At 46.4% G+C, this 23,393-nt stretch overlaps 1 protein-coding gene across 1 annotated transcript in view; it reads left to right on the top strand.

Annotated features, from left to right (window-relative positions):
• The window catches only part of ptchd4 (patched domain containing 4), a gene marked incomplete at both ends in the record, with an annotated part of 44,607 nt that extends 23,745 nt beyond the window's left edge, over nucleotides 1–20,862 (top strand). Inside the window, one exon of the mRNA XM_083933988.1 lies at nucleotides 19,187–20,862. Coding sequence (XP_083790114.1) covers nucleotides 19,187–20,862 — 1,676 coding nt within the window. The remainder of the gene's footprint in view (nucleotides 1–19,186) is intronic.
• Between the last annotated feature and the right edge of the window lie 2,531 nt (nucleotides 20,863–23,393).

A 23,393-nucleotide genomic window follows, 5' to 3' on the forward strand; every position in this document is an offset into this window, starting at 1 on the left:
TTATTAATTCATCTTCAACCTCTTGTCCCTGTCGGGGTCGTGGGGGGCTGGAGCTGGTCTCAGCTGACATCGGGCGTGAGGCGGGGTCCACCCTGGGCAGGACGCCAGTCTATCACAGGACACATAGAGACGAACAGAGACAGACAACCATTCACACCTACGGGTGATTTAGAGTCATCAATGAACCGAACACCTGCACGTCTTTGGACTGTGGGAGGAAACCGGAGAACCCGGAGAAAACCCACGCAGACACGGGGAGAACATGCAAACTCCACACAGAAGGGCCCCAGCCGGGATTCAAACCAGGAACCCTATAAAGTAAAATGGCTTCACACCATGTTCTTCTACTGCCCTGCCCGACTCATGCCCTTCACACCGGGCGTGAGGTGCCGTTTGGGGATGGCAGGTGTTTCGTGAGATGAGACTTTCTTAGAGCAAGGTTCGTCCCATAAATGTTGCTGAAAGAGATGGTGATCCAGTTGGGGATCAGGGTTCCTCGCGTAATCTCCCCAGCGTGTCGTTTAAAGTCCCCAGCCCAAGCATGGATCATAGGCAGCTCTTTTTAGGAAGCTGAGACACCACACCTTTATTACCACACCCATCAAGATGTGACGCGAAGGGTGCATGGTAAGTGGAGACTTCCTAGGTTCTCCATGTGCGTTGATGGGTGCACGCAGTCGGAGGTAGAGGAAAAACGATGGGCTTGGTAAGTTAAATGAAAGTGTGCACCTCTGTGGTTCTTCAAGACGGGTATGATAAAACATATTCGGATCCCGGCTGGGGCCCTTCTGTGTGGAGTTTGCATGTTGTCCCCGTGTCTGCGTGGGTTTTCTCCGGGTTCTCCGGTTTCCTCCCACAGTCCAAAGACGTGCAGGTGTTCGGTTCATTGATGACTCTAAATCACCCGTAGGTGTGAATGGTTGTCTGTCTCTGTTCGTCTCTATGTGTCCTGTGATAGACTGGCGTCCTGTCCAGGGTGGACCCCGCCTCACGCCCGATGTCAGCCCGCGACCCAGACCCCGGGATAAGCGGTTGAAGATGAATGTAACAAGCAGCACACTCCATAAGCATTAATGAGTCTGGAGTAGTTTACGGATAAAACCAATCACTAGTCGGACCGGACGGATCTTGTTGTTGCATGTGTAAGGATAAAACCAAAGCCCGACGATATGAGGATATTTTCAGACCTCCGCACCAGTGACAGCCACAGCCACGGCCGGAGGCATTGTGTATTTTTGTCGTCCGTCTGTCCATCCAACTCTCATCAACGTGGCGTCTCAGGAACGCCTCGGGGTGTTTTCTTCACATACGCAGAGATGACAACTCTGATTTAGGAATTCATTTATTGGATTTTTGTGGTCAAACGTCAAGGTCACTGTGACCTCACAAGATTCAGAGGCTGACGATGACTGAGTCTCACACGGATGTTTAATAATAAGATTAAATGATGAGAAAGAAATGAAATTTTATATCCAGAAAGGTCGTTAGATCTTGAAGCTATGAGACACACAATCAGGAAGCTCCGTCAGCGTCAGTTCTCTGAGTGTCCACTAGGGGCAGGTTTCATAACAGAGCAGTTTCTCATTGAGCCCCATGTTAAACAGGCCGTTTACACAGCATCATTAAACCTGTTTAAGGACAAAAGAACATTCTAGTCTGTGTGTTTAGATCAGGTCTCCATGACAACACTGAGGGGGAGGGGCTAGTTTTTATTTTATTGGAGGTTAAAGTTTATGAATAATTAGGGGCGTGACCTCTTGAGTGACAGCTAGCCTCTGGCCCTCACTTCCCCTCGGAGGTAAACGTCAGCCAGATGGACGTACGCCCCTCCCCCCAACGTCACATACATGCCCTTTTTAGTCAGAGGAAATGAGGCGGAGTCAAAATCTGACAAAATGGAGACTCCTGTAGGTTGAGAGTACGGACGTCGACGGAGACGCTACGTCCTTTTATATACAGCCTATGGAGGGGTGTAAAGTGGCAGGGCAATGGCCCCTTCCCTACTTTCTACCCCTCCTTGCTCAGATCCCCCCCTGTTGTCAAACCCGGCCTTTATTGTAATCTCAACTACACACCTGTCTCCTCTCTGAGGCTGAACGTGGCTCATTAAATGTAAAGCTGTGTCACGGTTTCCCTTTATCTGCTTCGTCCAAGCCTCCTTTAACATCGTAGAGAAACTAATCCATTACTCTCTGAATAATCGCTCTAATGTCATCTCAGGCCTTTGAATCACGTAGAGGAAGGAGCCACTCGGGGCAGGTACCACCACGTGCGGGCGGACCTTTTGTCGAATACGGAGCGGCTCCTCCTCCTGTCTGTCCCCCCTGCGTCTATCTGCTGTGTCATCTGCAAACCGGCCAATTACCGCTGAGCCGAGCTTGTCGCTTCGTTCTCTCTCTGGATGTGTGAGGGCTGTTAGAAGAGTAGGAACGGAGAGGGCGGAAGGAAGCAGCACTCATGAAACATACATGCAGCGACATCAGGCAGGAAGTGAGTGACAGCTGCGTTGTTCTCTCGCAGCCGGCAGCGGGCCCAAATCAGCTCGGCGTATCGATCCCCTCAAAGTGCATTTTATTTACTCAAACCAACGCGCAGCAATTGTACGTCCCACAGGGACACGGCAGCGCTCCGCGGCTCCGAGGCTCCGAGGCTCCGAGGCCGTAATCCAATCTCTTTCCGTCCAAGTCGCACCGACTCACAGTGAGAGCGTAAATGGTTTCACATGGGCTACCTCGCCTGAACTGTGTGCAGGTGTATTCGTGCCACAGCAAGCAAACACAAACAAGACAAAAGCATATTCATGGAAGGAGCAGCGTGGAGTTTATAAAGCATGGAGGTGCACTGGAGAGTTATAGCACGACCAAAGGAGAACATGCTGAGGGACTGTTGGTTATTGATGAGAGAGGGGTCAAGCCATGTCTTAAAGTGCAATGTTGTGACGCAAGGACCCGTTTGGAACCAAGTTCAATTCAATTCAATTCAGTTTTATTTACATATGTCGAATCATAACCAAAGTGATCTCAGGACACTTTACAGAGTAGGTAAAGACCACACTCTGTGACTTATTTATGATTTACAGAGACCCAACAATTCCCCCGTAGAGTACGGTGGCGTTGAAAACCTTCACTATAACAGACAGGAACGTCAGACAGACCCAGCTCTGTGGAGGACGCACATCTGTCTGCACCGGAGAGAGGAAGAAAAGGAGAGAGAGGGAGAGAAAAGACAGACAGACTTCCAGATCTATAGTAATGTGAATATGACGCATAAGTTAAAATAAAGACAAAATGTATTCTTGCAAGAAGAGAGCGCAGTTCACTTAACACCAGTGTCTCAACACGTTCTGAGGGACGTCCATTTAAACCTGCAGGTGAACAGTAATGGTTGTCATGGTGATATATTTAGAAAACTAAGAAAATAGTAAGTTATCTCGGCTCATCCCGTAATAATCTGCGACTCTCCTGCCGACTCTTTAACGCACTCTGGGAGTAAAGGTCCCTGTGTCACAGTGAAACACAAAACATTAAAACAATAATAATAAAAACTCTGTGAGAAAACATTAAAACAGCAGAGTTCTCACGTAGAACTTTAATCAGTACTTATTTAATTATGCTTTGCATTATTTTATGTAATTCATACATACACATATATATATATATATATATATATATATATATATATACTTTATATCTACAGTACAGACCAAACGTTTGGACACACCTCATTCAAAGAATTTTCTTTATTTTCATGTCTTTGAAAATCGTAGATGCACTCGGTGACACTTTCAAACTTTTCCCAATTTTTCGGACTGACTGACTTCACTTCTTAAAGTAATGATGGCCGCTCGTTTTTATTTACTCAGCTTTACATATATATATATATATATATATATATATATATATATATATCAGGATCCCCCAGTTAGGGCGTACTCACACTGTCCTTCTGGCCGGGGCCAAAACCGTTTTTTCAGCTAAAGCCTAGTACCTTTAAGCCATGTGAGTGCACCCGCTCTGCGCACAACTGCGACCAGCGGGCCGTCCACGGCCCGCTTGAAAGAGGTGGGCTTTAGCGGAGCCGTTTGCACGTGTACGAGCACGAGCACGAGCCCTACGGCAGTAGCGTTATGTGCGCCTGTTCGGACATGTAAAAAGAAGGAGGGACCATGCGCGGACATTTAAAACAATGGCGGTGAAAGGTTCACGTTGGTGTGATGCGGAGGTGGAGTGTTTACTGCAGATTTGGTCGATGAAAAGATTCAAAAACAGTCGACAAGACGCACAAAAACTCAGAGGTCTACGGAAAGATTTGTAAACAAAGCCACACACACGCGATCAATGCGTGTGACGTGTTACGGCGTGATGACGTATGGACAGCAAGAAGCATTCTCCGAGGCCCTGGCAGTGTGAGTACAAACGGGGTTGGGGCGCGGGGGGAGAGGGAGGGGGGGGACAAGTACCCTAAAGCCCGGGTCGCGGTACGGAAGGACAGTGTGAGTACGCTCTTAGAGCTGGTTAATGTGGCCCGGGAAAGGGAAGTTTGGGGTCCCCTGGTAGAGCTGCTGCCCCCGCGACCTGACCCCGGATAAGAGGCTGAAGATGAGATGAGATGAGATGCGAAAAAATCTAATTATATTTTATAATAATGATTAAAACCTTCCCCCTCCGTGCAGCCCCCACTTTGAAAACCCCTACCCTGCACCGGGTCACAATCGTCAAGGAGTGGGTGCAGGGATCGTAATCGGGTCTCACTCAGCGGTTCAGTGCAGCTTTAAACTAATGTTGTTTTTTAAGGTGGTTTAAATTTGCTTCTGCTGCCGCCCCGTCCACATGTACACCCGTACATGGCTCAGCTTCTGTGTCCGGACTCGTGTCTGCCTCTCCAAACTTACGATGTGCTGACTGCCACCTACTGTGGGTAACACTCTGACTATAAGTACTTCATCTCACCCCACTTCAAAAGAGCCAAACCAAGTCGTGGTGATCTGCTTTTCCAACCCTTTACATTTGAGCAGAAGGAGGCTCATTAAAGACGTGCTGCCGCATCCACCTGCGCCTGTGATGTTGCTGTCAGTGCTGCTGCACGATTCACACGCTGTTTGAAGCGTCCTCTTTCTGGACCTTGATGTTTTTACGGAGTGATATTTTTCTCTCATCTGGCGAGGGAGAGATAAATAGTGACACTCCACATTCGCAGGCAGTCAGGCGCGGTGGCCGTCTCTGCCGACGGTGAAAAGCCCTCTGGGAGCTCCTGCCTCTTTCTATACGTAGGGTCGGATGACTGATGATCGATCTATGGATGTTATTGCCGTGAGTGGCGCCGGGATGATGGAGGTATGACAGCTTCAGGGTCGTTATTAAAGGCTGAAGGGAGGAATCATACACCAGGTCTATCCATCAATTAATATGGCTCTACACCATTTCTGGAAGAGCGAGCCGTTCGAAGGCTGCATGGTGTACGCACAATATTTCTACCAGAATTAATGGTTGCCGTGGGAAACAGGACAAACGTTGTTGTTCTTTTTATTCCTGGAACCAGATTTCTCCTTGTTCCCCTTCATCTTGGACCTTTAATGGAAGACTGGGGCTGTGTTTATGGTATAAGGAGCCTCCTCACGGTTTAATCAAAGCAGACAGATTAGGGGAAGTGATAAAGACGCGTTCTGTATAAACTGCATAATGTTCATGCACAGTAACCACGGTAACACGTCCAGTGTGCGGTGGATTGCTTACTCCAGGTAGGGAATGAGTCCTGACCCCAAGTGAAGGAGTTCAAGTACCTCGGGATCTTGTTCACGAGTGAGAGGACGATGGAGCGTGAGTTTGGCCGGAGAATCTGAGCAGCGGGGGCGGAGCTGCAGTCGCTCTACCGCACCGTTGTGATGAAAAGAGAGCTGAGGAAGACAAAGCTCTGGATCTACCGCTCAGTCCTGGTTCCTACCCTCACCTGTGGTCATGAAAGCTGGGTCAGGACCCAAAGAACCAGGTCCAAGCGTGTGAAATGTGTTTCCTCAGGAGGGGGTCTGGAGTCTCCCTTAGAGAGAGGGGGAGAAGTTCAGCATCCGTGAGGAACTCGGAGTAGAGCCGCTGCTCCTTTGCGTTGAAAGGAGCCAGTGGAGGTGGTTCAGGATCATCTGGTAAGGATGAACCCTGGGCGCCTCCCTAGGGAGGTGTTCCAGGCACGTCCAGCTGGGAGGAGGCCTCGGGGAAGACCCAGGACCAGGTGGAGAGATTAGATCTCCACGCTGGCCTGGGAACGCCTCAGGATCCCCCAGTTAGAGCTGGTTAATGTGGCCCGGGAAAGGGAAGTTTGGGGTCCCCTGCTGGAGCTGCTGCCCCCTTTTATCCTGATTATTTTGTTTTCATATTTGTCAGGAGCCAAAATCATAATTGAAAGGATAATTTGTTTAATTGAGTGGGTTGGGGGTGTAATGCTGGATTGAATGAAAGGCCCCGTACGTGTGTAACCGCCTCGTGTGTGTGAGTAGATTTATTCATGCGTCACAGGTGGAGATGTTCTCCAGCACCGCAGCTGATCCTTCTCGTTCCCTATGAAAATATTGATCTTCACATTAATGTCAGAGCTCCCTGGTCAGGAGATACCTGACCTACACACACACACACACACACACACACACACACACACACACACACACACACACACACACACACACACACACACACACACACACACACACACACACACACACACACACACACACACACACACAGTATGCCTCTCATACGCACATACAGTATTCTCTGTATGTAACCAGGAATGGTCATTACAAATAAGCAGGTGGATCCTGTGTGTGTGTCTCTCTCTCTCTCTCTCTCTCACGCACACACACACACACACACACACACACACACACACACACACACACACACACACACACACACACACACACACACACACACACACACACACACACACACACACACACACACACACACACACACACACACACACACACACAAACACAAACACACACACACACACACACACACACACACACACACACACACACACACACATACAGCATTCTCTACTGAACATAACCAGGAATGGTCATGACAAACAAGCAGGCGTGTGTGTGTGTGTCTCTCTCTCTCTCACACACTCACACTCACACACACACACACACACACACATGCAACATTGAGGTACATAGTACAGACTTGGATGCTTAGATCCTCACTTACTCTCATGGACAGGCCGAGCTCACATATCTATATTCATAGCGTCGTGTATTAACTGTAATCTACTGATTTACTAGTTTGTCGTAAACGTGGCAGAATCCTAATCATCACTAAAGGTAACCTCACTGGGTTTCCCATTACTGGTCCCTTCAAGTGGAACATATTACGTGTCATTAATCAGGCAGCTGTATAACTCCTCATTAATGTGTGTGTGTGTGTGTGTGTGTGTGTCGGGGGCCAGTGAGTGCGTTCGGTCTTTATCCTGATAGGAGGGCGCTCTCATGTTCGGCCCTGAAGAGAAGACATGATGATACACGATGATGATATTATATATATAGTGAGATGGCTGAACGATAAATGCTCTTTAAATCAAATTTAACTGAAAACAGTTTGGTTTTTAAAGTTGAAAAAACATTTTGCCAACAACTTTTGCTGAAAAATCAAGTGACCTGAGCTGTCGAACGTAAGCTGTTGGCTGTCAACTAGCTAATGTTAGTACGCGTTGCAAGCTGAGGGGTGAAATACGAAGTGCGTTGAACATCTCCGGGGTTTCTTTGGATCACCTGGGTCCAAAAACATGAAACTCGCAATCAGAGTTAAACGGTTCCACGCGTGTCGCATCATAACTGACAAATGCAGAATTGATCCCAGCAGAGTGATGCTGCTTTATTTGATATTTCAGGGAATGCACAGGTGTAACACGCCACGCTGGACATACTCCCATAACCTTTAGTGAATAACAACGCACATCCCGTGGGAGACGAACCCCACAGGCTGAACTACTGCAGACTGACGCCCTGCCTCCACTCTCCCACCGTGTCACAGAGCTGGAGGTTTACCTTCACCTCAAACACTCTGAGAGGCTGAAGAGCTCTGAAACGTCACCAACACACTGAGCAGTGAGTCGAGCGCAGCTGCAACTCTGCAGATATACGCACACCGTATTTGTCTCAGAGTTTGGGCCTCACCTCCTGAAATTGGGCCTTTGATCCGTAAATTCACGTTAAACACAAAGGGAAAATCTCCTTTACCCACATGTTGTTTCCTTTCTGAGCTTTGCCTCCACGCTGTTAGCACGTCACACGCTTCACTCATCTGATTGGTTGGTTTGGCCCGTATGTCGGTGATAGACCGATGGTTTATCCAATCAGAAACCAGGATTTTCACCCCTTCACTAAGATCTTTACACCAGAGTTCAGATGGATCTGCTGAGACCAGGAGACTCCATCATCTGGAGGAGTCCGGTGACCAAAAATCACCCATATGGTGCATGTACATGTCCCTGTCTCTCAAACTAATTTCCCGTTTGCGTGTGTGTGTGAATAGCATGGCCACTTCCACAGATAAGAATCAATGAGCAGGTGTGTTGGGGGCTAATCCATATTTAATGGAACATTCAGCAGGAAGTGGGGTCTCGAAAGGACTCAACAGCGCTAAATATAGCATCAGAGGGGGGGGGGGGGCTCCTGCATATTTAATGGTCTGGACCAACAGAGAAAACTCTTCCGTACTTCCTGTGACTGTGTGTTTTAGTCTGTTGTGTTGTTTTTGTGTCATTTATTCTGTGTGAACTCTTATCACATCAAAGCAGACGGACTGGCAGCAAAGTCCTCCCGTGGTGTTTCACACTCGTGTTAGAGATGCAGGTTTTCCTCGGCAGCTACGAGAAAACATTTAGAAATAAAGAAAAGCATTTGATTGGTTGTGCGGCTGGGTGTAAACATAAGTGCTCCCTGTGCTCTGGAGGAGCGACGCTTAAGGGAACGAATGCACCCCATAAATGATTCTTTCATTTCAGAATCAGCCGTTTTCCTCTCCTCATTTTCTTTTTTCCAGATTCAGTCAAAAGCCCAAACTGCTCAGCACGACTCCGACACACAGCTGTACAGCAAAAGCAGACACTTACTGCGATGTATCATTAAAGACCAGCGTCTGCAGTGAACGCATTGACTCTCGGGGTCTGATGTAACCGACCTTTCTGCCCCCGTGAAGGGAAAACCACCGACCGTATGGAAAACAGACGTAGCGTCTCCGTCAGGTCCGTTCCCTCAACTTGATCCGATCGTCCTCGCCTACAGGAGTCTCCATCCGTCAGACTTTGACATTCTGCCTCATTGTGGGGCATGTATGTGAGGCTGGGGGGGAGGGGCATACGAAAGGTACAGCTGAAAGGTTTTGACCCATCTGTATTATTGTCCGTGAGTCTGAACCCTATGCCAGTTTAATACAGACTGTTATGTTGATTTAAAGTGTAACATCCAACGACACATCTCTTGTTTAGAGCGATGAAGCGATTTGTTGTAGAAAGAAGCCTTCAGAGTACCTTTGCAGAGTCATATAGGCACAAAATCAGTGCACGATCCACATTTAAAAGGCTGCGTTCACACTGCAGTGACCTGAATCTGATGTGTCCTCTCATGTGTGACCCATATCTGATTCTTTAACAGTGTGAACAGCACAAGTCACACTGAATCTGACATTTAAAATCACAATTAGGACACTTTTAAATGTGATACTGAATCAGATACGCATCAGATTTTTTGAATGAGACCTCAATCTGAGCAGCCAGGACACATTTAATGTGACTTTGACGTCATGGAGGACAGCAGTGAAGCAGGCGGACAGCGGAGGGGGAGGGAAGGTTTAGACCTCATTAGTATTTGCGGTGACACTTCCACCACACACTGTTTTCAGCATTAAGCCATAAAGTCCTACAACACCGGTCGCCGTTGCCACGTTCTCTTCCGTAAACACTGTTGCGGTGTGATGTCATAAATGATTAACTGCTCATGCGGGTCACTTCAGGAGCGTGAGCTGGTCACACAGAAATCTGTAGACACTTAAAGACGTGATGTGAACACACAAACAATAAATCAGATTTGTGCATCAAGACCTGCAGCGTGAACGGAGCCTTAATTTTCCACCATATCAGTAATGGGTTAATTTTTCCCCTTTAAAACGGGTATTGGTATAAATTCCATATAAATTCAAACAGCCAACGTAATGTACTGTTTACTTGTGCTATTTTAGTATTTAGCATTATATGTCATATGACTGATGGAGATGTAGTTGCAGGCAGACACAAGAAGAAACAAAAGCCCTAAAACAAATGGAGAGAAGCATATATATATATATATATATTATATTAAGTTTGAAGTGGTATTTTTGAATAAATGCAAATCAATAAATCAATCAATGCAAGCCTCATTTAGCCATAAAGTCCTACAACACCAGTCGCTGTTGCCACGTTCTCTTCCTTAAACACCTTTGTGGCGTTAAGTCATCAATGATCAACTGCTCATGCGGGTCACTTCAGGAGCGTGAGTGTAGACAGGACACATTTAAAGATGTGATGTGAACAGACAAAACATCAGCATTGTGCATCAAGACCTGCGGTGTGAACGGAGCCTTAATTGGCCGCCATATCAGTGATGGGTTAATTTTTCCCCGTTAAAATTGGTATTGGTATAAACTCCATGTCGGTCTGGCCCTAATCTTATTAAACAGCCGACGTAATGTACTGTTAACTTGTGCTATTTTAGTATGGGGTCATATGACTGATGAAGAGAAGGAACAAAAGCCCAAAGATAAATGGAAACAAGCATATATATATTATATTATATTATGTTTGAAGTGGTATTTGTGAATTTTTTAAGTTTCCATTATTTTAAAACATTTAGATTTGCGTGTCGTGTGTATAAAAGTCTCCACGGTCTCGCTCCACCACCACCACTGACTGAGTCATACAGAAAAGGACTCTGGAGGGTCTGAGCACCAGGGCTCGTGTCAGAGGAGACTGTGAGATCCCACACAGGTGCACTGCGTTTGGGAAGAACGTGTCGTCTGTTGTAGGGGCGGGAAACCTGGAACAGTCTTCCCTCCACAATAAGAGCACGCCCACATGTTCCTCTTTCAAAGGTTGACTCAAAAAGTGGCTTCAATCAAATCAAAAGTGCGACCACTGACTCGTCTGTGTCATATTTCACATGACGTCTTATGTCATTGTTGTATCCTGTGTGGGTCTGGGGTCCTCCTGACTGTGTCATGTATCGTGCGGTGTGTCTTGTCTCTTCTATTTGTATTTTATTAATTTTTTTAGCAGGGACTACGGATGCAAATTAGCATCTTTGCTATAATCCGGCACTTTTACACTGATGCGTTGTATCGTTGTTCATTAATGTGCACTGCCCCTAACAAATAAAGGATTGATTGATTGACTGAATAAATGCAAATCAATTAATCAATCAATGCAGGCAGCTCATTCACCCACAGATAAAAAGAACCACTCAGCGTAGCCTCAACACTTACTCAGCAGTAAGTCCACGTTGCCGTGTTATCGCTGACTTCCTGTGGTTACACCGTGTGCACTTTATTTGACTTTTTAACAACAAACTTTCTGCTGGAGAGAGACAAAGAACAACCACCGGGATATGAATTCCGTGTTTTGCTGCAGAAGAGTAGCAGCAACATACTTTTCTTGCAGAAGGAGAGAAATTTAAAATGCAAATGACCAAATGTGCTGTTTCACACCCGGGGGCAAACCCGGCCAGACGCCCACTCAAAACGCAGTGGGATGGGATGTAGCTGCTGCTGAACTGTGAGTCTATGTGGGTCACATAGCATGCAGAAAGATTTGCATCACAGAAAAGCTTGCAGATATTAAAAGCAGAGCAGCAGAGGAAGCAACGCTCAGGACTGGACAGCAAAGCACAGTAATCTGAAGCAGGTAGCTAAAACACAGGGAGGTTAGCTTCACAAGCTAAGCACAGAAGCCAGGATCCAAACAGCCACAGAGACTGACTGACGATCTTGCAATGAGCAGGAGAGAAACCAGTGGCTTTATGGGAGACTTGATTGTAGAGTGAGTTCACCTGCGGAGCAGAAGCCACGCCCACACACACACACACACACACACACACAGACAGGAGGAATAATACAGACAGGGACACAACAACACACACAAGGGAAACTCAGGGCTGCCGTGGTGGAATCATGACACCGAGCCTGATTTCCTCGCTCTCACACTCTTGCTGTAAGTTTCTTCCAGTGTGGGTAGGGAGGACTGGATGGTCCCTCTGCAGGGCAGGGCAGCCCGGTCTCACGCGGTGCAGCTTCCGTACCAGGCCGAGATCCAACCTGTGAGGATGCTCTCGACAGCTGCAGAGTAGAAGGTCCTCAGGATGGAGGGAGGGGGAGACCTTGAACTTCCTCAGCCACCCGAGGAAGTGAAGCCGCTGCCTTGATTTGAAAATCAGGTGGTCTTTGTGCAGAGAGAGGTCCTGAGTGAGGTGCACCCCCAGGTACTTAAAACCGGGGACCCTCTCCACAGACCTCTCTCCGCCCTGCTTGCTCCTGAAATCCACCACTATTGCCTTAGTCTTTGTGACATTAAGGGCCAGTTAACACAAGTATTAACGGAAAAATCCAGGAGAGATGCTAACATCCGGACGTGGCTAACAGTGATTAGCTCAGGGCAGCACGGTGAAGGCATTCAAAGGTCTTTTTTAACCACTAATGCTGCTGAAAATAACAGCTAACCTCTGCAGCAGCATGAGAAGAGTCCCTACACACAAAACAAAGCAGCAACAGCGTAGTTAGTGAAGCCAGAGTTCATTAAAGATACTTACCTACTGGCCCCTGTACCAGCTCCTCTCATAGTAAAGTCCATTTCAGTGGATTACCAAATAAACCGTGCATGTTGAAAAGCACATTTTGATTGTTTTTGTGGGTTGACGTTGCTGATAACAGGCTGTTATTATCGGGACACAACCCCCAATCACTTCACTCAGCTGTGCACAGACATAGAGGACGAGGTGGCGTAAGCTTTCACTGCATCTGCCGCAAAATGTGTGTTACACCACCTGCAGTGTAGAAGAAGAAGGGAGGTGAAAGGAGGCAGACGAGTTCATTTGCTGTCTGTGTGGAGCTGTTTGTTCCAGAGTGTTTATGTGTGGGGGAAGATGGCGAGGGCAACACCCCTGCAGACTCAGCCGTGGCTATAAAGTTCGAAGAGCAAAGTCATACCGTGTGTATGTGTGTCTGTGTATGTGTGTCTGTGTGTGTGTGTGTGTGTCATTGTTTAGGGGGCATCTGTGTGACACTGGTTAACTTTTATAACTGCAATAATCAGGAATGCGACCTCTCTGTTGCCGTGTTACCTCACCACCGCTCGTCTTTCATCATCCATTTGTATTTCCTAAGCGCCACAGAGGCCAGAGTCTAAATTTGGACGTTCAGTTTTGCATTATCAGCATTCAGACATTCAGAGGATTGTCAGTTTCCTCAAAATCGTATTAACATTGAGCGGCAGCCATGCTTCCAGCCGTGTGCTCCCGACTGCTGCTTTCACTTTGTCATCGATTGAAGCCCCCACACTGTCCACACTGTCCACACTGTCCACACTGTCCAGACTTCTTTCAGCTTATGTCCTTTATTTGCCAGCTGTATGAAAGTTTTTAACATCTGGATCGGGTTGCAGCAACTATTCATAATACTATTACTATTTTTGTGTGCAGAGTCCTTCCTAAGATTCAGTGACTTTACTAGCTTTTTATTGTTGTAACATCATTTACAAAAATAACAGTTTAAGGGGATCAAATTATGCATTACACTCAAAGATTGAATATGGAGAATGAGCAGAACACCGCCATCTAGTGTCTCAAGATTGTCGTCCTAACAACAAAAAAGAAGTCCAGCAGTGGGGTTGCCAGGTTGGTCAGACCCGGCCCAGTAGCTCCAGGAGAGCGGAGTCTGTTTGAGCCTGTTTGAATCGTCCCCTCCAGAAAATCACAGCATCAAAACAAGGATTAGAGGAGTTTGACTGACAGTTAGCATTAGCCGTTAGCATTAGCCGTTCCAGCTAAGTGCAGATGAAAGTGATGTTAGCATCAAGGAGCAGCGTAGCCATGTGGGCGTGCGTTTGAATGGCGTTCCTCTCCTTTCTCTCAGTCCATGGAGTGAATGCTTGGCCTATAGTGACTCTGGTTGTTGCCCGTCTCTGCTCACTCAGCTGCTGGGACAAAGAACGCCCCCTTCACTGAGGCTCCCAAGCAACTGCAGGATTGGCTAACTCCATTTCACCCAGTGCCAGCCTACAGTAGCTGCACCCAACAACAGACAACCCTGGCAACCAGCAACGCCCAACGCTGTTGGCTGCTACCATGGAAACACAACAGGACAGGAAGTCATTGTCAAACCAGTCAAAATTTAAATCGAGCTTCTAATAAAGATTTTACAGATTAATTTAACTTTTCAAAGGTTTGTAAATGTATCTACCAAAGGATAAACCGTTCATGTGAAGGCTACATTGGACTCCTGTCCTGTTTAATAAACAATTGATTCCCCCAAAATAATATTTACTCTCTTCTGTTAGAGTGAAATCATCCTCTTCTGATAGACTAAGGGAAACATGTAAGAAAGAAACACTTCTATATTCACACTTTAGTTCAGCTTGCTGCCCACTCGTGGGTCTTACGTGGGTGTGAATACACCACACCAGCCGGCGTGTTGCTGATTCTGGTCTTTGCGCGCTCTCTTTCAGTTCTCTCTCATCCCTTTAATTGGGATTATTTTCACTTTGGAGCACGGAGCTGAAGGCAAAAGTAGTTTCACACAGACACAAGACAGGTGTAAAGTCTCCCAAGCATTTGTTATTGACAGTAATGAGTTCACAGTCCCAACGCCATGGCACTATGACCTAAATGCTTCTTAGGGCGCCCTCCCACTGTGCGTCCGTCCCGTGCCCCGTGCTTTAGGGTCCCTGTCCCCCCCTCCAGGCCCGTTTGTACTCACACTACCTGGGCCTCGGATAATGCTTCTTGCTGCCTATACGTCATCACGCCGTAACACGTCACGCGCATTGATGACGTCATGGCAATGTGTGGCTTTGTTTCCAGATCTTTCCGTAGACCTCGGAGTTTTTGTGCGTCTTGTCGACTGTTTTTGAATCTTTTCATCGAACAAATCTGCAGTAAACACTCCACCTCCGCATCACACCAACGTGAACCTTTCACCGCCATTGTTTGAAATGTCCGCGCATGGTCCCTCCTTCTTTTTTCTACGTCCCAACAGGCGCACAGGAAATGACCTCAGAACCGCCGTAGGCCTCGTACTTGTACACGTGCGCACGCTCGGGCTCGTACATGTGCAAACGCGCTTTACAAAAGCCCACCTCTCCCAAACGGGCCGTGGACAGCAAGCGGCCGCTCCTACGCGCAATTTCAGGAGCCCGGTCCATATTCAACAGAAGGATCCAGAGAACAAAGAGTTAGTGAGCGGCTTGCTCCATAGCTGCTCATCTCATCCGTGGAAGCCTCCATGTTGTTTACACTCAACAGTCTCTTCTGTTTCACTTCAATCCACCAAAGAAACCAACGCTGATTGGTTCGGTCGCTTGGCTCTCTTGTTCTCGCGAGGGAATCTTTTAACCGCTAAAGGCAAAAAGACAGGAAATGAAAAACAAACATGTAGCGATTTCATGGGAGCTACTGCGTGATAACAGTGTGAGCTCATTTGCACACCTGCTCCTAAATACATTTTCCAGTTTGAACACATTTATTTTTAGGCTCAAATGCGAGCGAATCCTAGAAAACGACACGTTACCTAACATCTTATTCGGTAACGGGTGGAGGGAAACGTTTGCGTCCGCCCCTGGTGTCATGAATTCCCTTTTTCTCCACACCCTCTAAACCGACTGACACTACCTAATTGACTTGCAGCACAGCTTAATAAGACTAAAAGCAGGAAAAGCCATCTAGCCAACTCATTACAAAGGCCTAATCCTTTATCCTTTATACTTAATTAACTTTTTTTTCCTCTCTGTAGCCGACACATTTACAACGCTGTCAAGGGTAGCAATCCCTCTTACTTCCCTGTCCACCTGCTGGATTTGAAAAGTATATTTCAAAGCCAGAAACAGACACATGGGCCAACTCCAGTGTGCACTTGCACTGAAACAGTTACACAGGAACAATACATCGATCCTAGTGCTCAGAGATGTATAGCACATTCCCTCGCAGCACTTTCCCCCTCAACAGAAATGCAGCTTCTGCATTTTACAAATAAATGAACAGTGTGCTTGGGTGGGCGGGTGCTCCTGCCTGTGTGGGAGATTTTGCACTATGCCTTTGAACACTGTGTATTCATGTCTATATTTTCAACTGGTGAAAATCCCACAGATTTGACTCACATGAATGGGCCTAGTGCAGACCGATTTGGATGCTGCTTACTGATGCAGGGCAGAGAGGACTGTGTACAACTCTATCTCAGATATGGCGAAGCTTATATAGTTTTGTAGAAGAAAGCAGCACAGAACATGGTCTGTGCACGCACATCTTTGCACGGCCTGGTTAAAATTATTGCTGCTGCGGCCGGGTTGGATCCTCATCTGTGGTTCAATTCAATTTAATTCAATTCAATTTGATTTATAGTGTCGAATCATAACAAAAGTTATCTCAGGACACTTTACAGAGTAGGTAAAGACCACACTCAATGACTTATTTATGATTTACACAGACCCAACAATTCCCCCGTAGAGTACGGTGGAGACGAACACCTTCACTATAACAGACAGGAACGTCAGACAGACGCAGCTCTGTGGAGGACGCACATCTGTCTGCACCGGTTGGGGAGGAAGAAAAGGAGAGAGAAAGAGAGAAAAGACACACAGATGGACAGAGAGAGACAGACAGACACACTTCCAGAGATGCAAGCAAAGCCTAACAGTAACTATAATATTATAGTAATGTGAATATAACGTATATGTTAAGACAGTTAATACAACAGAACAGTAGAAACAAGCACAGCTAAGGTGACAGAATATGAAAATGATAATAATTATGGTGGCAAACATGATCAATGATGAGTAGTGGCAATAGCAGCTACGATACAGCTACAAATTTTTTAGTTTATTAAACTAGTGATAGTATATATGAGTAACAGTGATAATAGCAGCAGGAAGCGTCATGTAGGACCACGGCAGCAGGCACCACCACGATCAGCAGAGACCTGCCGGTTCTTTGCTGATCACCGGCGATTTAAACCCATTTGTAGCCTCTTAAATCCCTCTGGGGCCTTTTTTTGTAATGGAATCACAGCGATTGGCCCTGAAACTTTACCCTTATAGAAACACACCTGTAGTGGTTGAGACTAAAGAGTGTAATCTGAGTGAACTCTAAATGTTGTGGTTTGGACTTTGCCCCTTGTTAAAGTTATAATCCGGAAGATTTTCATCGAGTTAACTGTCTTTTAAGTTCCTATCTATCAAAACTATGGTGATTGTTCACATGACGCCTAATGAAAGCACTTGTATTTGCTGCTTTGCTTAAAAATTCCCACGCAAAATTCAAATGCAAAGCACATCTGACCCGCAGGCCCTTTGCTGCATGTCTCCCCCCACCCCTCTCTGTCTCTCACCCCATTTCCTCTTTTTGGAGTTTGGATGGCTACTACAGGGATTTCTGAAGACATTCTTTGACTGCATACCGCAGAAAACAGTTTTAATATGTAGGTTGATGCCCGTCATGTTGGTCCATGTGGGGTAATACTGCAGATTGATGGGTTGGGTATTGACAGACCTCTGGGTCTCTTCTATAAAATATTTAGCAGACACCAACTAAACTATTCAGTAATGGAAAAAGAACTTTTGAATAAAGGTTCATGGGAGTTCAGGGCCTGTCGTCCTTGTATCAAACCTCATCCCTTTGATGTTTTTGAATGCACTCCGCTGTCCTGATCAAAGGCTGATTAGGTGGTCTTTTATTTCTATGAAGTGTCGTACTCTTAGTTTCCCATCCAAGTATTGGAACTGTTCCAACTGCAGGACACATTATTCAGACTATGAACAGCCTGTGAATGTGCTCATTTGTCCAGGTCGTCATTATCCCTAAAGCAATTTCAGTCAAAAGCAACTGGACTTGGTTCTTTGTCTAGGAAGACGTTTCACCTCTCATCCAAGAGGCTTCATCAGTTCATGTACGCATCTGACCAGGACCAGGACCAGGACCAGGACCAGGCTGGGACATCTTGCATGTCTGAAATAGTTGCTGCCACTCAACTATACAACACAACAGAGAATGCATGCAGACCAGGGAAAACTTTGGGGGAGAGAAAGGGGGTATGTCAGGCAAAAAGGAAATCAGCTGAGATTTCAGCCATGTGGTACATTCCTCAACCATTATATATTTATTTTAAAGCAGTTGTTATTGTCGCACAAAAGTTTAAATATGACATCTAAGTTCCAGTCTGCAACATTTGTTTGATCGAGTTCACTAAAGCCGACACTCAGCTCTGATAGAACAACGCCAATCGTGCGGTTTTAGAAAAAAACGTGCCTCTACGTGCACGCAGAGCCTGTTGTGGGTATTTTTGCAAAAATACACGGCGCCTGTATCATCCTGTCCACTCAGCACAGAGCTGACTCTCAGGCACAGTTCGTGCACACGCCACATACCTCCCGCCCCATCCCCCCTCGATTACATTACAATATCACATGCACGCGCCTCAAGCAGGCATATGCTAAATGACGTTAGCAGTTGCTATCATGGAGTAAGTTAGCCAGCCTACCTTCATGTAGCGTGTACTCTATGTTGTTTTTGATGAGAGAAGACACGGGTGCATTGATAGGGATCTGGTGCACGTGCACTGACGAGCACTCGATGGTAGAGGGGGAGGGGCGTGAGAGTTGTAAACATTCTAAATTTGACAACAAGTCAACTCGATCTGCCAGACGTGCCGACTGCAGCTTTAAAGAAATCCAGATCTCCCTAATGTGCTTATTCAAAAAGTCATATTTTTTCATTCCTCTGTTGATGCTGCTTGAGGAAATCATGTTTCCTGTATTTAGAAGTCTGGACTTTTTCACATCCTAGGAATGATTCATTGATGCGAATAGAACAAACATCCAGACCATATCCCTTTTGATGTACACACTGATAACGTGGCATTGCAAACTGAATTCTTACAGCGTTGTCTCTCTTTCCTTCTAGGCCATGGAACCAAAGGGGTGTTCGAGCTGCTGGCGGGCTGGAGGAGAACAAGGGAAAACCTCCCCTTCAAGGAGCGCGTGGCAGATGCGTTTGCCGACGTGATGGTGTGCTACACAATGACAAGCTCGCTCTATATCATCACCTTTGGCATGGGAGCTAGCCCTTTTACCAACATTGAGTCGGTAAAAATCTTCTGCCAGAGCATGTGCGTTGCCATCCTGGTCAACTACTTTTACGTTTTCTCTTTCTATGGCTCTTGCCTGGTGTTTGCCGGACAGCTGGAGCAGAACCGGTACCACAGTGTTTTCTGTTGTAAGATCCCCTCAGTGGAATACCTAGACCGCCAGCCCACGTGGTTTAAAACCATGATGAGCGATGGCCATGACTTGTCCACGCACCACGACAGCGTCCCCTACCAGAATCACTTCATCCAGCACTTCCTGCGTGAGCACTATACGGAATGGATTACCAACACCTATGTTAAACCCTTTGTGGTCATTCTATATCTCATCTACGCCTCTTTCTCTTTCATGGGATGTTTACAAATTAGTGATGGATCAAATATTGTGAACCTGCTGGCTAGCAACTCTCCAAGTGTTTCATACGCTCTGACCCAGCAGAAATACTTCAGCAACTACAGTCCTGTGATTGGGTTTTACATTTACGAGCCCATCGAGTACTGGAACTCCACGGTGCAGGAGCACCTGAAGACTCTGAGTCATGGCTTCAACAAGATCTCATGGATGGACAACTTTTTCCACTACTTGCGAGTGGTGAATGTGAGTGCATCAACCAAGAGCGATTTCATCACCATCCTCAAGGGCTCCTTCCTGCGCAGCCCGGAGTACCAGCACTTCACCGAGGACATCATATTCTCCAAGAACCGCGAGACTGATGAGTTCGACATTATCGCCTCACGGATGTACTTGGTGGCGCGGACGACAGAAAAGAAGCGAGAAGAGGTGGTAGAGCTTCTGGAAAAGCTTCGTCCGCTGATGCTGATTAACAGCATCAAGTTCATTGCCTTCAATCCTACATTTGTGTTCATGGACCGCTACAGCTCCTCCGTCATCTCACCCATCCTGACCTCAGGCTTTAGCGTACTCACAATGCTCATCCTCACTTTCTTCCTGGTCATCAACCCCCTGGGAAACTTCTGGCTCATCCTCACAGTGACATCCGTGGAGCTGGGCGTCTTGGGTTTGATGACCCTTTGGAACGTTGGCATGGACAGCATCTCAATCCTGTGCCTTATTTTTACCCTCAACTTCGCCATGGATCACTGTGCACCACACCTGTACACTTTTGTGCTAGCTACCGAGCACACAAGGACGCAGTGTATCAAGTTGGCACTGGAGGAGCACGGGGCGGCCATCCTGCAGAACACATCCTGCTTCGTGATCGGGATCATGCCCCTGGTGTTTGTGCCTTCCAATCTGACCTACACACTGTTCAAGTGCTCCCTCCTCACTGCGGGCTGCACCGTGTTGCACTGCTTTGTCATCTTGCCCGTCTTCCTGACCTTCTTCCCGCCGTCCAAAAAGAGACACAAGAAAAAGAAACGGGCCAAGCGTAAAGAGCGGGAGAGAGAGCGGGAGAGGGAGAGGGAAAGAGAAAGGGAGGAGATAGAGTGCATTGAAGTCAGGGAGAATCCTGATCATGTGACAAACGTCTGAGTAGTTTGTAAATTTAGCAATGAGTATCACTGGTTATCCGTCAGTTATTGGTGGATTAGAGGTATTCTCCAACGGTGAGGTGCCTCTTGAGGCGCAGGGGAGTCCGAGATGTCCCCTGAAGAGTGGGAACTGGTCACTCCCAACCAACAGCAGCTAAGCTGGCCAGAGTAGAGTGCAGCCCCACTGGTCAGTCATTCAGTCCTTCAGTCTGGACAGTGTATCTCATTTGCACAAACCGCAACACGCTCATGGTTCTGAAGCTCTTTCCCAACTATTTGGTTAATACAAACAAGTTAGTTCCTGGAACGTATGCTTGCTAAATCTGTAAGTAAATTCTAAGCAAGCAGTATGTTAGGCCATTCAAATATTAGCAATTCTATGTTCATCTCCCGCAGCCCTTATCTCAGAAGATGTGAGTGAGGAATACAGCAGTCTGTTAAGCCAAGGACACTCAGACAAGGTCGGTGAAAGTGGTTAGCGTGATCATACAAAAGTGTACAAATTAAAATGTGCATAACAGCAAAAAGAAACAATACCAAATTCTGTGAAAAGAGAGAAAACGTGGAAAGCACACCGCATGCTTTTCTGTGACATTAAAAATAGCTGAACAGGGCGGATGGCATACACTGTGTCCATTACGAAGTATTATCTTGCACATTGCGTTGTGTGAACAGAACTGTCAAGGTTTATGTCTGCAGGAGACTAATATTTCTGCTTTACTCCAGAGTCATATAAGGTTGTAGGCAAAGGCAAAAGGAAGTGCAGTGGGCTGCAGCATGTGTAGAGGAAGTGATAAGTGACTGTGGTGCAGCGGTGTTTGAAGAGGCAGTAAGCCTGAGCTTGACTTAAGCAAATCCTAAACTGCTTTTGCACCAGACCAGTATAACCAAAAGTGAAAGTGTGTTTCCGAGGCTTGAGATATCGAACTTTTCTAGCAGGTTGATAACAAAGGAAAGTCTCTGTGAGAGTATGAATGTCTCTATGATCCACTTACAAAAAGCTTACTGGCATGGCACCGGGGATTGGAAAGTCTGAATGTGGTTCAAAAATAGCAGTGGTGCCAAATAGTGTACACAAAAAAAGTCTCACAAAGGTCGAACTTTGATATGAATTAAACATGAATTATGAATCATTCAAGCTGATTAAAATGATTGCTGTTTAATGTTGTGCAGGTTTGTGGAGCAGGCTTTATATTAAGCAGTGAGGCACTTCTTGTTCAGTACCAAGAACACCTACTTCAAAGTCATTGACATTTCTAATAAAGCAAATGACTATAAATCTAGCTCTACAACATGTCATTTCTATGTTGTTTACCTGGTTGTATAGATAAGGATACTGGCCCTCATTTGTCAATCTTGCGTGAAAACGGGCGCAGATCTGAGCGCAGAATTGGTCGTAGGAAAGGACTCACGTGTGATTTATGAAACATTCGTATCGGACCGATCTCAGCGTATGAATGAGCGGGCCTTGATAAATGCGGCAGCTGAATTCGATCGTCATTAACATGTTACGCCCTTAAATATTCCTGGTTCGAGGCCTCGCCCACTGAGGTCAAACACGGCGAGACGAAACACTTGTAAGAAAAGAAACTTTTACGACACAGAGATCGGCGTCCTGACATCCGAGATGGAGCAAAATAAAGATGTGCTTTTCGTCTAAAGAGTGGAATAAAAGGGGCCCATCATAAAAACGCTGTATGGAAAAGAATAACGGAGGCAGTAAACCCAAAGCCGCGCTCCACTGTGACCCGTGTGCGTGTGTGCGCACTGTTGAACCTGCGCTCCTGCTCTGTAGCGAGGTTTGCCAGCGGGGTTATTAGGTATTGCGTTAGAGGGTAACCTTTGTCACCTAGAAGAACCATACCAAGATGTTAATCATCTGATACCTTGTTTGATTTAATGCAATTTATCGAGGGGAGCCACGACAGAGGAGATGACTTTAGCTCTGCAGTGCGCTTTCCTTTTCGTTCATTCATCTTCAACCTCTTGTCCCTGTCGGGGTCGCGAGGGGCTGGAGCCGATCTGTTTTGAAATATAAAAGTTGGTTTGATAAATGAGGGCCAGTATGTTTAAAAAAAAAGCCATTGTTTATTTGGTGTTTGTGTTTTTACCAGCTTTAAAGCTGCACTGGGATTAAAAGACAAAGTGTAGACAAATGGGTCAATCATAATAATGTGACCACAGAGAATTACCACCTAACTCTGCAGTACACCTCAGCCCTGCGGAGCGTTTTAGTGTCTTTTAGCCCGTTTTTTTTTTGGGTCTCTCTCAATACTCGTTTTTAGCAGCAGGCAGCTCTTTTCTGTTAAAAAGCTTTGGTATACCGTCTCTTTGCTACCTTCCCAGCAGCAAACAGCAGACATATAACGTGGATACAATGGAGCGTTTAGCGGCTAAACACCCCGAGTGATCGTCAGAGACCAAAACAGAGCTTGAAGAGTGAATATTGGACTTTCATTGGTCAGGTGATCAGAAACACAATGCTGAATGATTGTTAATGTTGTTCCGTATATGCTGGATGTGTAAATAAGC

This window comes from Echiichthys vipera (assembly GCF_963691815.1).
Source record: "Echiichthys vipera genome assembly, chromosome: 19".
NCBI lineage: Eukaryota > Metazoa > Chordata > Actinopteri > Perciformes > Trachinidae > Echiichthys > Echiichthys vipera.